At 62.1% G+C, this 16,470-nt stretch overlaps 1 protein-coding gene across 2 annotated transcripts in view; it reads right to left on the bottom strand.

The window, feature by feature from the left end:
• LOC131827748 (maestro heat-like repeat family member 5) overlaps positions 1-16,470 on the bottom strand; it is a 66,850-nt gene that overhangs the window by 5,621 nt on the left and 44,759 nt on the right. For both annotated transcript variants that reach the window (XM_059168693.1, XM_059168694.1), the window contains exons 20-24: positions 9,965-10,124; positions 9,049-9,230; positions 3,068-3,205; positions 2,581-2,695; positions 1,657-1,800 (exon numbers count right to left, since the gene is read on the bottom strand). In XM_059168693.1, the coding sequence (XP_059024676.1) occupies positions 1,657-1,800; positions 2,581-2,695; positions 3,068-3,205; positions 9,049-9,230; positions 9,965-10,124 (739 nt within the window). The remainder of the gene's footprint in view (positions 1-1,656; positions 1,801-2,580; positions 2,696-3,067; positions 3,206-9,048; positions 9,231-9,964; positions 10,125-16,470) is intronic.

Raw genomic sequence — 16,470 nt, 5'->3', positions numbered from 1 at the left:
ACGGTGGGCAGGTGGCTGAGACGGCGCACACTGGTGGGTGGGTGGGGGAGTGGAGCAGTTCAGTGGGTCCTGGCAGAGGGCACCTCTCTGGTATGGGGGCAGTGACTGTTGATCCTCCCTCAGCCCTGGGGCCTGCTCTATCACTGCCCAGTTCAGCTGGTCCTGGCCCCATTCCAGCAGGCCTCTTGGCCAGCTGTGCTCTGGGTCCATCTGTTTCCCCAGCCCCGCGGTGGCCAGCAGCCCACACCCCACTTGGGAGCCATGCTCCTTCCCTGGCCCTGGCCGTCCCGCTCTGGCAGCCCTCCTGCCTGTCTTCTCCATTCCCCACGGGGCCCCACCTAGTGCAGGGCACAGAGGCACAAGGAGACTTCCTACTGCCTGCCTGCCTGCAGGAACAGCTGGAGAAAGATGTACGGATGACGGACGGACCAACTGACCCACCGACTGAGTGACTGAGTGAATGAATGCTGGAGCAAATGTGAATAACTGAGTGAGTGCACAATATGTAAAGAGTGAATGAAAATGATGAAAGAGTAAGTCATAAATGAAGGGCCCAAGGAACAAATGGATGTGTGGTTGGGTGGGTGGTTGGGTGGGTGGTTGGGTGGATGGGTGGATGGATGGGTGGGTGGGTGGGTGGTTGGGTTGGTGGGTGGGTGAGTGGATGGGTGGGTGGATGAATTGGTAGGTAGATGGAGGAGTGGATGGGCAGATGGGTGGACGGATGGATGGTGGACGGATGGGTGGGTGGGTGTACAGGTACCTGGACGAGTAGACAGGTGGATGAATGAAGAAGCGCAAGTCTCCCTTACTAAGTACCTACAGTGTGTCACATGCAGGGAAAGGCTTTGCCAGCAGTGACCCTAATGGAGAGCTCTTCTTAGCCATGTCAGGAGACGTGTCAGGAGAACACAGTGGTAGGGAAGTGGGCTGACGGGCAGGAGGCTGCAGGATGTCTCGGGAGCCCGGCCCTCCTGTGGCCCCCACCATCAGCGTGTTGGGGGAGGCGGAGGCTGTGCACCCTCAGATCAGGTGAAAAAATCGCTCTAACCTGACATTTCTCTTATACTGCAGAGGCCAGGGCACATCCATACCCGTGCCAGGGATAAAAGGCCGGAGGGGACCCCTGCGCTGTCTATGCATGGACTCAGCACAGTGCTCCGGACCATGTGCTGTGACCACTCCCATGTCACTGAGATGGTCACTGACCCAGGCCCAGGTCCTGAAGAAATGTGCTGACTGGAAAGTGCTGGGGTGAGGACGGGTTGGGCCACCAGCAGAGGAGAGGGCTGGGCCCCGAGATTCTCAGGGGAAGTTCCCCTCTGCGGCCAGGCTTGGGTGACTCCTGGTGACCCCCCTCCTTGGCCCCTGGAGGTCTGCAATAGCACCGTCTCTCTGCTGGGTATGGAAGGAGACACGTCCCAGGGGAGTAGACACTTTACCCCTCCCAGAACCCTGCCGAGAGGCCATCACCAAGCCCATTCTACAGATGAGGACACTGAGGCCCGGGGCGGGGGGGTCCTGTGTTCCCAGCTACACTGCGGAAAGGGACAGAGCCAGGATTCCAACCCAGTAGGCGTGTCTGTACTCCATGCACCAGCTGCTCTGGTGGGGCGGGTGTGTGACGGCGACAACACCCCCCTCCCCGGCCCTTACCTTCTCTGGGTGGAAAAGGATGTTTCCTAGGCCCTGCAGGCTCAACACGCGGACCTCGGGGCTGGGGTCCCTGAGGCTTCGGGCCAGCGTGGTCTGGGCAGCCTGTCTGGGGAGCACCTCCAGCATGGTGGGGCTGTAGAGGAACTGGGGTCGTCCCCAAGGGCGGGCAGGTCAGGCCTGCCACGTTCTCATAGGGAGCTCCATCTGCATCTGGGGGCCAGGCTCGAGGGCCAGGGACCAGCAGGGGTTTTCGGAGGACGGTTACCAGCACTCTCTGGGTGTCTCGGTTAACACGGGTTTGAAACCCATCTCCATGCTGGTTCAACTTTTCCAAGTACAGCTGGGGAAACCAAGGCCCAGAGGGAGAAGGGCCTTGCCTGATGTCACACAGCAAGGCTAGGGCCCATGTGCAGCTGTGGCTGGGCCCATGGGGCAGCTGGGGACGGAGCCCTGTGGAGGGTGGCTCAGACGTTCCTGCTGGTGGGTGGGGTGGGGAGCGGCGTGGGGCTTTCAGGCGTTTTGAGCCCCACCTCATGAGCCCCACCGTGGCCCTCGCCTCAGGGCAACACCTGCTGGACCCCTGCGCCTCTCCTGTTTTAACCAGGGCTTTCTTGGCTTCCCTGTCCCTGGGGCGGACCTGAGCTCAGTCTGCCCGACGGACCAGCTCTGTAGGGGTCGGGCCCGGGAGAAGAGAGAGAGGTGGGGACAGTTCGCCCAGGCCACAGGCTGACGGGAGCCTGAGAAGTGGGGACCCAGCCAGGAGCTCCAGACTGTGGACCGCCCTGGAGCCAGAAGGGGGATGGACGGGGTAGGAGGGGCCGTCCGGAGGGGCCTCCGTCCAGGCAAGGTCCTGATGGGGGCACGGAGGCAGCAGGAGGAAAAGCCTGTGTCTGAGGGGCTCCCCTCGCCCTGCCCAGGCCGTACCTCGGTGAGGATGACGATGGCCACCTTCCTCTCCCGTTCCTCCTTGCTCTGCAGGCTGGGCAGCAGCTGGCTGGTCACTGCCTTGATCTGTTGGCAGCGGTTCTGCACCATGGCCCTGGGGCGAGGGGAGGAGGGCAGGGCCAGGGCCTGGGTGTGGGGGTGCGGCCCGGAGTCTACCGGCCACCACAGCCGGGCCCAGCGGGGGCTGCGTCTGAGTGGGTGCCCATTGCTGGGAGTGTGGGATCCCCCTCTGTACCTCCTGGCCGCCCACTGGCTTCCAGGCCTGGGCTGGATGTGTGGGAGGCCGGGCGGCTGGCCCCTGGTGGCCTGACTCCTGTCCCCGCAGGCTCCCAGTGCCGGGGCGCACGCGAGAGTTTGGGGCTGTGCTCACGGGTGCACCCTGGTGGCCACCGTGGTCGGTACACCCAGCTTCCGGGACAGGTGGTGGCCTGGGTCAGGCCCTGCCCCTGCCTGGCCCCACTCCTACCTGGCAAGGAGACCCACGCCCTGCGGGTAGGTGTGGATGGTGGTGAAGAGCTTCCAGGCACCCTGCAGCTCCAGGAGCGCGAAGTCCTGCCAGTGCCCCGTGGTGGACAGCAGGCTTTTCAGTGCTTCCAGGGACATGCTGCAGGGGGTCGGGGGCGCGGTCACTGGGCCAGCCCCTCCTGGGGCAGGGGGGAGGCCTGGCATGGGTGGGGGCTGTGCTGGGGGAGGGGCAGCAGGAGCCCCTTCAGCCTCCGGGCCTGGGCTCTAGGTCAGTGGCTGGGGCTGGAGAGCAGAGGGCACCCCTTGAGGAGCGGGGGGCACTGTGGGAAGCTGTGAGATCGGCCTGGGGCACAGGCAGTGTGAGATGTGTCTGAGCATCTCAGGGGACACCCGGTGGCGTCCATGGAGGGCTTTCTGAGGCCGCAGCTCTGGGGACAGGGCTGGGGGTCCCGTGTCACAGGGTAGAGAGGGTCCTGGCTGAGGCTGGGGGGATGGTGCTGTTTAAATGTGGGGCTGAGGGGGCGCCTGGGTGGCTCCGTAGGTTAAAGCCTCTGCCTTTGGCTCATATCATGATCTCAGGGTCCTGGGATTGAGCCCTGCATCGGGATCTCTGCTCAGTGGCGAGCCTGTTCCACCCCCCCCCACCCGCCTGCCTCTCTGCCTACCCGTGGTTTCTGTCAAATAAATAAAATAAAATTAAAAAAAAAAATATGGGGCTGAGAACCCGAAGAGGGTGCTGCAGGGAGGAAAGAGGAGGCTGGGCGTCTGGCACCACGGAAGCCCGGGGAAGTGTGCATTGCCTCCCGGACAGCACGCAGGGGACACAGTCTCCACTGGTCCCAGGCACGTGTGCACCCAGGAAAGGATGCCAGAGACAAAGTGAGGCCTGACCACATGCTCGTCGCTGCCAGAGGCACGAGGGCCCTGCCCTGGCCACACGGCCCTGCCAGGGCAGCTCGGTGCTTGGCTCCAAGCCGGCGTGATGTTCTGGTCACGGGCCCAGGGCTGCCCCCGGCTCTGCAGGCAGGACGCAAGGACAGGACCCCAGAACACAGGCCCCGGGATAGCAGGGCGGCCCCGTCAGTGGCCTGTTCCCCCTTCCCGGTCACCCTGTGCTGGGTCACATCTGCCCAGCTTCCCGTGACGGGTCGAGTCGCCAGGTATGTGTGAGTCGGGTCCCAGGATGAGGCCATCAGCTGGGACCAGGCATGATTCTGAGCTACACATAGGGTCAAGGGACGGAGTTCCACGGCATCAGGGTCCCTGGCGGCATCAACCCCAAATGTCACCCTGAGAGAGGCCCCTGAGAAGCAGCATTTTCCAGGGCACAGGCCTCAGCTAGAGTGACCACAGTTTCGGGAGAAGGGGACATCAGGGCGCAGTAGCGCGCTGTCCCTTCTGTGTTGACCCTTGGAAGCTCCTGGGACGTGGGCGCCCAGACCATCCGCGTGCAGGGTCGCCTTGCCCCAGCAACCAGGACGCCTGGCGATGCCCAGACACACGTGCGGCCCGAAATCCACGCAGCCCCCAGACCAGCTGTCCACGGAGGCCCTTGAGCGCGAGCCTGGGTGTGCGGGTTCCAGGGCTGCCCTCCCCAGCCTCTCCCAGCGACGCCTGCCCCAGGGACGGCCGGGCCGCCCTCCTCTCCCCCGCCGCCTCCTCCTGCTGCTCACTGCGCACAGTGATTCTCTGTTAGACGTTTCGAGGAACGGCCCCCCTGTTTTCCGCAGCGGCTGCGCCATTTTACACCCCCACCGTCATTCCACGTGTGAGGGTCTCCTGCGTCGCCCGCACCTGCCACCCTGACTGCGTGTGGGGACGAGCTGAGGGGAGTAGGAAGGGTGCAGGTGCGCGAAGCCTAGGTGGGCGCCGAGCAGGGCAAACTGGGCATCGTCCGTCTGACCTGCCGACGCCCTGAGGACCGGCCACGGCTGTCCCCAGCAATGCCGTGCAGACAAGAGGCCCAGCCTGGAGTCCAGATGCACTCTCAGGAGTGTCCACGGCCCCCTCTGGCCGCCCATCCCCAGTGCTGATCAGCCCCTGCCACTCCCTCTGCACAGAGCCCTCCGTGGCTCCCCACTGTTCTGGTGTAGAGACGGACTCCGAGGCCTCCTTTCTGTTCCCTCCCTCGTGTCTTACCCCCAAAGGCTCCCTGCCCTCCGCTCCCCCGGACTTCAACCATCAGTCGGGGCTCAGCTAGGATGTTTGGTCCTCAGGGACCACACGGCGGGGGCAGAGGGTGCTCCGGGTCATCCTTTGTGGAGGTGGTGACTCTCAGGGGTGTGTCATCTGTCCGTCTATCACCGGGCCATCCCCTGACCCCCGTCTGCATTTCCACGGGGCTGTGAGCGCCCAGGCAAAGGGACCCATCTCTGGTGATCAGTGCAGGCTGGGGCGCTGCGGCGCTGAGTGCTGACCTGAGGGCACAGCAGCCCTCCACAGCTGACAAGGATGGCTGTCCGTCAGTCCTACTTTTCCTTTCCTCCAAGAGGTACAGGGAGCGTGGAGCATGGCTGAGACCAGGGACCAAGGGGGAGAGGTCAGAGGCTGGGACAGGGTGCCACGTCGGCCCCTTCCTGCTCAGGAGTCCTTGCTCACCTCACTGGGGAGACACACCTCCCCGCAGAGTCCAGGGTCCCCACTGGGCAAAAGGACAAGATCCTGGGGCTGGAGTCATGCAATAGAAACTTTTGCCTTCACCGAGGCCTGGAGTATTGGCTGCTTGTCCAGGGTAACTCATCAAGGTGGGTCCAGAACAGAGGCTGCCCAGTCCACCAAGTCTCCTGACCCTCACAGCGTGTGGGCAGAGACCCCCCCCCCCCCCAAACCAGACAGAGTGCTCATGGAGCAGGTTGGGACGAGGTCTTAGATCTCAGATCCAGGCCCGGACAGCGTATCATTACTAATTGCTTGTTGGTTCCTTGTCAAGTGTCCGAATCCAGGACTGTGAATAGTGTTTTAAATTAAAAAAATCTTTAAAAATAAAGCTTTAGGTTTATTTTTAAAGCTTTAAGTTTAAGAAGACAAGGAATTAGGAGATGAGAAGCAAAAAGGAAGTATGAGTCATTCTAGGGAGGTACTGAAAATTAACTTTAAATATGAGCTTCCTGGCAGCCAGGGCCAAAAGGAAAATATGTTGGTTGTACTTCTAAGCTGTCCAAAAAAGTGTCTGAAATAAGGAGAAATCGGACACTCCATGAGAATTAAAGAGAAATCAGGTGCTCCGTTGAGAATTAGAGAGTCAGTTAATGAAGAAACTAGTCAGAAACTAAAGGAATGCCCCCTTTGTGGGGCAGGATGGACATTGCCTGGGGGAGGACCTGGCTGAGAGCAGACTGAAGCAGTTACTGTCTCTAGAGAAAGGGGCTCTGGTCGTCAAAGATGCAAAGGAAGGGGAGGGTCACCCAGGCAAGGCTGGCCAAGCTTTCACAGCCCCGCTGGGGGGTGGGGGGGCGTGTTGTGCCCAACCCCCACTGGCTGGTCCCAGAGGCCAGCCCAGCTCTGCAGGATGCTGGGGACCTCGGAGCCCTAAGAGTGGTCTGAGCCTGCCTCAAGGCTCACTGGGCCGCCACCCAGCGTCCAGAGAGGGCCCTCCCCACATGGCCAAGGGCACCCACAAGACAGGAGGACTCTCAGCAGTGGGGGCCCAGATCCCTTCCTTGGTCTTGACCCCTAGATGGTGCCATAGCCGTCAGGCACCAGAGCCTAGACGGCAGGGATCCACCCGCACGACGGTGCCTTCTGAGTCCTGGGGAGCGGCCGCCAACCTCGCCACCACCCCCGAGCCTCTGCTGTCCTTGCTGCCGGCTGGCCTGCCCTTCCTTCGGGCCTCTGCAGTTTCCCTCTGGGCCAGGTGGGGCCCAGGTCCTGTCCCTGCTCTGGGGGCGGTATGGGAGCCCAGGCTGGGCAATGAGAGCCCCACGCCATCCTGCGCCCAGGTGGTCGCACAGAGATGAGCATGTGATCGAAGACAGGCCCGTCAGAACCAACGGACTCTGCCTGGGGTGAGAGTCTGTCCCTCAGTTGCTGGGACCATCCCTCCCCCCTGGACAGGACTCATTCAGAGAGAGGCCTGGCGGCTGAGGTAGGGGAGGGAGAGGGTGTGTACTGCTTGAGCATGTCCGTTCCGCCTGCTGGAGCAAAAGATTCCCAAGGTAGCCCAGTGAGACAGACGGACACCTGTGCTGTCTATGGGAACCCAGTGAGACAGACAGACGGACACCTGTGCTCCCTGGGAGTTTCCATTCCGCAGGGTGCAGGCAACCACTGTTCGGCAGTGCTGGCCTTGGGAAGGGAACAGCCGAGTGGGAGTAGCACCACCCGTTAGAGAAGGTTCGGAGAGAGTCAGGAGGTGAGGCTGTCCAGGGGAAGAGCGTTCCAGGAAGAGGGAACAGGAAGTGCAAAGGCCCTGAGGCAGGAGCACGCTGGGTTTAAGAAACAGGAAACCTCCGAGGCTGGAGCAGAAAGTACGCGTGAGGGCTGTGTGGCAGGAAGGTAGGTCGTGGGGGCAACAGGGAGCTAGAGCGGGAGAGGCCTCTGGGCCACGGGAAGGATCTGGCTCTTTCGATCTCTGTGGGGAGGGGCAGGGAGGCCTGGGGCCACAGACATATCGTGAACGGGATCTGGGCTGCAGCGTGGAGGGCAGGCGAGTGAGCCTGGGGTGGAGGGAGGCCAGGGCGGGTGACTGGGAGGCTGGGCCCATGTGGGCAGCAGGGCTGGCGGGGAGCAGATGGACGGACATGGCTCAGTGCGGCTCCCTTCCAGCCCTCCTACGGACGTTCTGGGAGGAGAACGTTTTATTAGCTTATTAAGGAAGATTCATGCCTTTTGCATGGTTGAGCTGAATAAAAAAGGAAATTTACGCACATTCAAATTCAGAAGCAATATGAGAAAGTGACGTTTTTTTTCCCCGGGACGCGCCTTGGGGAGAGCTGTTATAACTGACAAATTTCGTGAAGCACAGCATAATACAAACACATGAAAGGAGTCGGCCCCGTGGTTTTAAAGCCTAGCTTGTTGGATTTCTAACAATGTTACCTGGCGCGGAGGGGGGACAAGGCGGCCGGCCGGAACGGTGGCCGAGTGCAGCCTCCTCCGGGGTCTCGTCCGCGCTGCACGGGCGGGGGCGGGGCAGAGGCCGCAGGGGTCCCATCAGAGCAAAAAGGCACCAGGGTCAGAGCCATGCACAAGGGGACCCAGGTGGGACTCCGCAGTGGCCCGAGGGCCGCCCTGCCGTTCCACACACTCTAGCTTCACAGCTCATGGGCGTGCTGTGTGTCTCGGGGAAAGGCTCTGACCTTCTCTGAGCCTTGGTCTCCTTACGTGTGCAACGGGGAGGCAGCATCGTCTCGCAGAATTCCTGCCAGGACCACGTTCCGGGAGAACGGCAAGCGCTGTCCCGTGAAGTCCGCACAGGCCGGCAGGTGTTTCTGCCGCCAGGCGCCCCTCCGGGAGTGTGGAAACAGGCCCTACACCTGCCCTGGGTCCCTCTGTGCTGATGGCTGCACTGGCCACGAGGGCGTTCAGGGGTTGAATCGTGTGTCCCTCAAAAGCTCTGTCCACGTCCTAAACCCCGTCTGTACCTGTGAATGTGACCTTATTTGGAAACAGGATCTTTGCAGCTGGAGTCGAGTTAGGATGCAACCAGGAGGGTGGCCCTAAGCCAGTGACCCGTGTCCTTACGTGAAAGGGAAACCGGAACCGAAACACGCAGGGGAGAATGGCAGGTGGGGAGGGGGCAGAGGGGGAGGCGCCGTCTGCAAGTCGGAGCACCAGCAGAGGCGGCGGCCAGGCGTGTCCTCCCCTAAGGCTTCAGAGGGAGCGTGGCCCCGCCGCACCTTGTGCTTGGACTTGAGGCCTCAGAGCCGAGACCGCAGGTGCATGCAGCTGTCGGCCACCTGGTGCTGCGGCGCTGTCGGCCCCAGGAGGCTTGTACCTGTCTCGGCCCCTGTGCCTGCCGCGGGAGCCTGCGTCTGTCCTTACCTCTGCGGGCTGGGTGGGGCTGTCTCCGGGGCCTCTTGGTCTGGCCGGGGCCCCTCTGGCAGGTTCAGCTCCAAGACGTAGTGCAGCTGGGTGAGGAGGGCCAGCAGCAGCTCGGGGTGGGCCTCTCGCACTGCCTTCTGGAACTCCCGGGTGAACTGCAGCTCGTGCAGGGTGCTCATGGCCTGTCGGGGCAGGAGAGTGTCTGGCCGGCCTCCCCGTCCTGTCCCAGCCTCCAGGACCAGGGCTGTATCTCTGAGATGTCCCTCCGGGGACCTTGGCCCTCTCGGCTCCCTTCCCGGACCCACAGATCATCCTGGGCCCTCCCTCCCAGCATGCCCTGGGTCGCCAGCCACCCCCACCCGCCCGCTCTGTCTGCCATCCGTCCGTGTCCAGGCCATGCTCCGGAACCCTGGTGGCAAGGCCGAGTGGTGTGCTCCCTGTGGGACAGCAGCACAGAGGTCTGTGACAAGGGACAGCGGGGGACAGATGGCCCCCGAAGGCAGAGCTACCAGGCAGCAGCCCCGAGGCTTCCTGCGCCCATCGGAGCACGCAGGCCAGAATGTTCTTGGGGTGGGGGCAGCACTGGGCGGTCATGACAAGCGCAGGCCCGGGCTGGGGGTGTGGTGGGACACGGAGGCGGCCGCCCTGCTGAGCCCATGCTGCTGTGTGGTTTCGGGCAGGAGGGGCCTGCGTCAGTGTGGGGCTGGGGGTGTTCAGGGGAAGGCCGAGGGCCAGGCTTGGAGACGGGTGGGGGTGCCCTCTGCTTCCACGTTCGGCCATCACGCACCTGTGCTCGGGCGGCAGCGTGTCTGGGGGGCTCCGGGTGGGGAGGGGCTCTGGAGGGCTCTGGCTGCTGCTCGGGGGCTTTTGGGCTGGGGGTGTGTCAGCCCGGGGGAAAGCGAGGTCGCACACTCACAGCCAGCGAGCGCAGCCAGGGCTGGTCCTTGGGCTGGGGGCTGCCGTTTCTGGCCCCGGCGGGCAGTGGCCGCTCCCGCAGCCAGTCCAGTAGCATGGCCAGGACCAGGTGGCTCATGGGCTGCTCGGCCCCCAGGGCCCTCCACAAGCGGAAGGCGTGGCTGCAGGCAAAGGGGGTCATGAGGACGGCCCTGCTCGCGCTCAGCTGCCCCAGCAGACCTCCAGGGCCTCAGGAGCCAAGGGAGGAGGCTGGGCTGGATTCCCCTGGGCGTGGAGGGCCCCTGGGGGGGGCACTGGAGGAGAGAATGGGCAGCAGGGACAGATGTGTGTGTGGCCCATGGGACAGGCGGGAGATGGCAGGCCAGTTGCCCTGGTCCAGGCACCTGGGTCCCCCCGCTTCTGGGGTCTGTCCTCCAGGCTCCCTGTACCTCAGCTCTAGACTCCTGGTCACCCTCGGTGGCTGCTAGGCGTGGACAGCACCCCCGCAGCTGGCCACTGCCCTCTGTCCTCTCCTGCCTCTGGGCCTCCACGTCTGCCATTGCTGCCCGCGCTGAGAGCCTCCCCACCAGGCCTGCCCTGCTCAGCCTTCAGCTCGTGTACCTGGAGGCCTGCCCGGCTGCCTCCTCCTAGCCTGGCTTTGCTGGGGTCCAGCTCCTGGGTCCACCCCAGGCCAAGTGGGGCCATCACCATGTGCACAGAGCTTTACAGTGTCCTTGTGCTCATTTTGCAGATGGGGAAACTGAGGACTGATCGGACCCTGCCTTGTGACCGGGGAGCTGGGGCTGGAGGCCAGGCCTGCCCAGTCCTGTGGCCTTTCCACTTTGTGCGTGGACATGGCCTGTGAGTCCCGGGGAGGCAGGGGCTTTGGGGCTCCTGATGGCCCTCTGTTTTCTGTGCTAGGTGGTGGTCTTTGGGGCCGGGTGCTGGGTGGAAGGGGCTGGAGAAGCGGGGGGTGGGGACTGGGAAGCCACAGCTGGCGCCTGGAGAAGCCCCACCCCAGGTTTAGGACAGACCCTGGGCCGGGGGTGCACAGCTGCTCTGCAACTGTAGAGTGGGGCCTCTGCTGTCGGAAGGACCCGGGCCCGAGTCCCTGCTGTGCCGCCCTGGCTGTGAGACAGTGGGCAGGTCTCCGGGGGCGAAGCCTGCGTTGAGAAGCCTAGGGGACATGCTTCTCCAGCAGCGAGGGCGACCAGGGGCCCCGGCTTCTCCTTTGCTCTGCTGGCATGTGGGTGCTGAGCCCTGTCCCGTGTGGGCAGCCCGCTTGGGAACAGAGCAGTGACAGGACCGGCCAAGTCCTTGTCTGTGTGGGAGTGACCCCTACGGCTCGAACAAGGGTGTGGGACTAAGTGTGTAAAGCGGGGGAGGGGAAGGGGGGGTCAGTGAAGGGGGGCGTTGGGGGGGGGAACGGCAGGAGGGTGCATCTGGGCTGCGGTCAGGTTTTTTGTGGGACGGCTGGGAAGCCTTTACCCAGAAGGGACATGAGCAAAGACCTGAGGCGGTAAGCAGGGAGCCGCGCCACTCTGGGGTGGGGAGAGCCTTCCGGCCCCGACACAGAGCCGATGCTGGTGTGCTCGGGGCCGGCAGGAGGGGCCGGGGATGCAGTGGAGAGAGTGCGGCTGGCCGAGGAGGACAGCGAGGCTGTGGGGCCAGGCCACAACCGTGTCGGCCACGGTAAAGTTTTCGCCTTGACTTTGAATGACACGGGGCCACGGGACCGTCTGTAGCAGCGGAGAGACGCGGCCCGACTTATCTCTGAAGCCTCCCTCTGGTTGCTGGGACTCCGTGTGAGCCTGTGATGGCCTGACGGGCTGTGGGGCGGGGCCGCTGGAGCCGTAGGGCTCCCTGCGCGTAGGTCTGGGTGTGGAAGGGACAGTCCAGGTGGCCCGAGAGCTCTGGTTTGAGAAGCCGGGCGGATGGCATCGGCGTGGGGAAGCCCCCAAGAGGACAGTGTTACGGGGACAGCCAGCGGCGTGGCCCAGGTGTGTCCGGTACGGAACGCCTGCCCGACATTCACGTGCTGCCGTCTGGCGGGGGAGAACACTCGGGGGGGGGGGCAGGCGTCTGTATAGGGGATACTTAGAGCCGCGGGAATGGAGGCGGCCACGGGGAGATGAGTGTAAGTGAGGGGAGCTCTGGGGCCCGAGCCCTGTCCTGAGAGACCGGAGGCAGGAGGGACCGGCAGGAGGCGGACCCGGGGCAGCCGGGAGCTGGGAGGGCAGCCTGGGTAGGACACGGAGGAACCCGAAACGCGTATTGCCGAGGATTAGAAGCCGGAGGGAAAGGCCCCGTACTGTACGGCTCCACATCTGCGACATTCTGGAAAAGGCGAAAGCGTGGAGGCAGGTAGACGATCGGCGGCTGTGAGTGGTCGGGAGGGCGGGAGGGATTTCGGGCAGTGGCGCTGCTCTGGAGGACAGGTGAGCGGTGCACGGACTGCGCCCCGTCCGAGCCCGCGGGATGGACGGTCGGCGCCAGGCCGAGCCCCACCTCGCCGCGGGCTCTCGTTGATGACGACGCCTCAGAATGGTCCCCCAGCGGGAGCCAACCCAGCGGCCTGCGCCGGGTGCCATCGGGGGGACAGCAGCGGATGCTAGCAGGGGGGCAGCGGCGGGACGCGGCATTCTGCTGATTCTTCTATGAACCACAACTGCTCCGAAAAAGAAAGCCTATTAATTCAAAATAGAAGGGCTGGGAAGAGACACTTGACATCTTACTAAGGAAAGAAAAGTGGGTGCTGCTGGGTTTATGTCCTGACGGACAGCCTGCCCCTCAAGGTCTGGGTTAGCACCGGGAGGAAGCGCCTTTCCGAGGACGACCGGGGACACCGGCCCCCGCAGCACAATGGCAAAAACTTTGAGAACATACTTTTAGGAATGTGTTTAGGGACAGTAAAATGAAAAAGAAATGGAGGGGGGTGAGCGTGGGTGGAGGGGGCGCGGGGTCTGGGACCGGCGGCGCTCAGCCCTGTCCCCAGCTGGAGGGCACGACCGAGATCCCAGCGCTCGTGCAAGAGGCCGTCTCGCCGGCGCGGATTCCATTACTGAAAGGAGCCAGCGTGACACGCCGTGGGTCGTACCTATGCCGGTGGTGGGCAGCTGGGGGCTGACCCAGCAAAGTCACCCCCAAAGGGTAAATGAGAAACACGGGAGAAAAAGAAAGACAACTTGGCAAGCCAAGTGTAAGTCCACGTAGAAATGCTAGATGCGCAGGACCGAGAGCCGCTGGGCAGGTGTCGAGGAAGGAGCAGGGGGCCGTTCTGTATCAGGTGCTGAGAGCCCGAGTGATGCTACAAGAATTAGGACCTTGGGTGTCAGCAGGGGGACAGGCGAGTGGAGCGGGGCTGAGCTGAGATGCAGACCCCCTCCCACGGGCGCTTCGCTGGCAGGCACGGAGCCTCCCGAGCTTCGGGCACAGGCCGGGCTTGTCACTGAAGGATGCCGGCCACTACACAGAACAGGAGCCCGGCCTCACGTGCGCACCTGTTTCACTTACCGGGCGGCCAGGACCCGAGTTCGGAAGGCAATCAGTCAGCAGAACTTCTGTAGGATCCTGCGCGGGAAGGACCGGACCTGCGCTCCGTTTCATCGAGAGGCAGATTCAGGGAGTGAAAAGACAAGCTGCAGAGTGCCTTCCAGGAGAGGCTTTCCACGCAGTCGGGAGAGGCTTGTGCCCAGAAGTTCCTGGGAGTGGGTAAGAGGAGGAGGGACGTCCCGGTAGAAGGATGTGTTGGGTCCTCGACGCACAGATCACCGAAGACGGTACTCCAACGGCCAACCAACCGCTCAGCACCGTGATTTCGTTGGAAACGTGCGAACGAACCTCACGATCGATTTGTGCGTCAGGCGGGTGACATTTTAACGAGTGGTTAGAAAGTCGGGACTACGTGTGGAATCAACGTGGACCGAGGTCTCTCAAAAACATCCCGGCAGGAGTGTGAGGCGACGCAAGCCCTTTGGAGAACGATCTGATGGGTCCGTTAACGTTGGGTCCATGCAGAACTCCAGGGCGTTTGCGTCCTGAACGCGCCCCCGGTGGGGACGGAACACGCCCCCGGATGCGCATGGGGGCACCTGGGAGCACGTGAGGGTGCATTAGTCACAGACCCAAACTGGCGACAACCCCTGTGTGTGGCAGAAAGGGCGATCGGCTTTCATGAGGCTCTAAACGGCCACAAAAATGAATGAACTGCTGCCCCAGGTAACATATCGGAATGAATTGTAAACACACACTGTTGAGGGGAAGATCCACACGACACAAGAAGACTGGCGAGGCACCTACCACCCCGCTTTGTTCACAGCGTTAGGGCTCGCCACGTTGTTTCTAAGAATGCTTCCGATGTTTTCTAAGAAGCTTCAGGCGCTTCTGAGAAGGAAAAATTATTCCAGGTGGACGTCGACCCCCATCACAGAGGTGAGGCCCCAAGAGCCACTGGTTCCGTGTGAGGATGAAAACCACCGACCTGGCCGTCTGCGGAAGGAAACAGCCAGGAGGCCCGCCCGCCTCCGACAGAGCGCTGGGTGCAGGGAGGGGCTGCTCCCGGGGTCCGAATCACGAAATCCGATCTGGGTCTGAATTCACACCATAGCGCGGCTCAAAGAAACCCCCCGGGCACAGACTTGATTCTGACGTGGTCCCCAGGCTGGCAAGAAGCCCACATGAGCCCAGGTTAAGGACCCTCAGCGTCAAGTGCATTCCCATCCGACAAACGTGCTTCTCGGGACGGGGAAGGAAGGTATAAACTGCAGTGCAGGCCCAGGTGAACCGCAGACCCCGGGGCAGCTGAAGACAAGGCGGTCTCCAGGCTCCTTGCCCTTCAAGTAACCTTGAGAAACCACACGGAGCAAGAGGGAGGGAAAAGTAAAATCGCACAGAGACTGTGACCTCAGAGGACACCCGAAGTTCAACATCACTGTAGGCAAACAAGAGAAGTGCCCATCGCCGCTGCTGCCGGGGGCTCTGGGGTCCAGGAGGGGGAGGAGACTGCGGGACACGGGGGAGGGAAGCCAGAGGCAGGGCTCAGAATTGAACCCACTCACCTCCAGGAAGGCAAAGTCCATCCCAGGCCGACCAGAGGAAAACGAGAGAAGAAAAGGGCACTGACCACGGGAAAGGGGCTGACGGAGCTGGTGCCGGGGGAAGGGCAACCTCCAAGATGCACGGCTCTGGGGAGAAAAATAGGGGAAAAGAACCAGGTGCCTTTGGAGAGCGGGTGGTGACAGGGACTATGTGGAGGAGGAAAACGGAAGACCCTACAAGAGAGAAAAGAACCAAAAACCTCCAAAAATCCACCCCCCAACTGGAGGACGCATGACCTTTTCACCTGCCACCCGGAGAGTCCACTAAATCCTCCAGACTGTGCTGGACGAACAGAAGAGGGCGCCGTTGAGCTTGGAATCCTGCAGAAGCCTCCACCGGAGTGTGATGGGAACAGGAACGGAGTAACAGATCCACCGAGTTATTGCAAAGCAAAACAAAACAAAATGAAACGAAATGAAATGAAAAAATCAAAAATAGAAAAAAATAACCGGCGCCCAACCAACAAGGGAGGGCTCCCCTCCGAAGCAGCCTCGGTGCAGACAGCACCCCGGAGACCCCAGCAAGCACCCAGACACGGGAACAGCCACCTGGAGTTATAACCTCCGAAAAGAACACCACCACCGCCGCCACACCTCACTAAAGAAAGGAACAGAGGATTGGCCGAGTTCTGGGAAAAGGTGGAAGAGAGGACGAAATTACCTCCGAAGTGGAAAAAACGCAAGATGCCCAAGAGGGACCATAAGAAGTCAGCTGAGGGGCGTCGAGGGAAAGCAGGAAGCCGGCAGGAAAGATGTGAGAGGGATCGGAGCGGAGGCGCGGGAGAGGGAGGACGGGGTGGCCTGGCAGCTCGGAAGGGCGAGCTCGTCAGGGGAACGGAGCGCGTGTTTCAGGCCCTCACCCAGAGAACGTTCCAGAAACGACAGCCAAAGGCCTGGTCTACACAGTCAAAGGACCCACCAGGTCCCTGGGAGAATGAACACAGAATGGTCAACCCTGAGGCCCCTCTTAATAAAACTGTTCCGTTCCAGAGGTGGGCGGACACCCTGCAAGGTGTCCCAGAAGCAAGACCTCTTGCGAAGGCAGATGTCTCGATAAAGGAAAAAGAAACCACGATCGGTAGACGTTCCAGTAACAAAGCAAGGCGACCGCGGAGCAGCACTTGAAAATACTCAATAAAAGCAAGTGTGAACCGAGCCTTTTATGCCCAGCCGAGTTGTCCTTCAAGCACACGGGAGCCCTCGAGAGCCGTCTGTCGGAGGCGGGTCCGGTCCGGCGTGGAGAGGGCTAGAAGCCTCCCGCAGAGGATACACGGCGAGAGCTTAGATGACAGAACAAGGGGCCGAGGGCATTAAAATGGGTCGGGAGCATGATCATAGGGACTATTGCAGAAACACGTCTTCTTTAATTAAAAACATTAAGGATCCGAGAATACACGCCCCGTAGAAGAGGAGTGCAGTAGAGCCGCGGCAG

The sequence above is a fragment of the Mustela lutreola genome, chromosome 3 (genome assembly GCF_030435805.1).
Source record: "Mustela lutreola isolate mMusLut2 chromosome 3, mMusLut2.pri, whole genome shotgun sequence".
Taxonomy (NCBI): domain Eukaryota; kingdom Metazoa; phylum Chordata; class Mammalia; order Carnivora; family Mustelidae; genus Mustela; species Mustela lutreola.
Note: the sequence above shows the minus strand (reverse complement) of the source record. Positions and strands in the feature narration are given on the sequence as shown.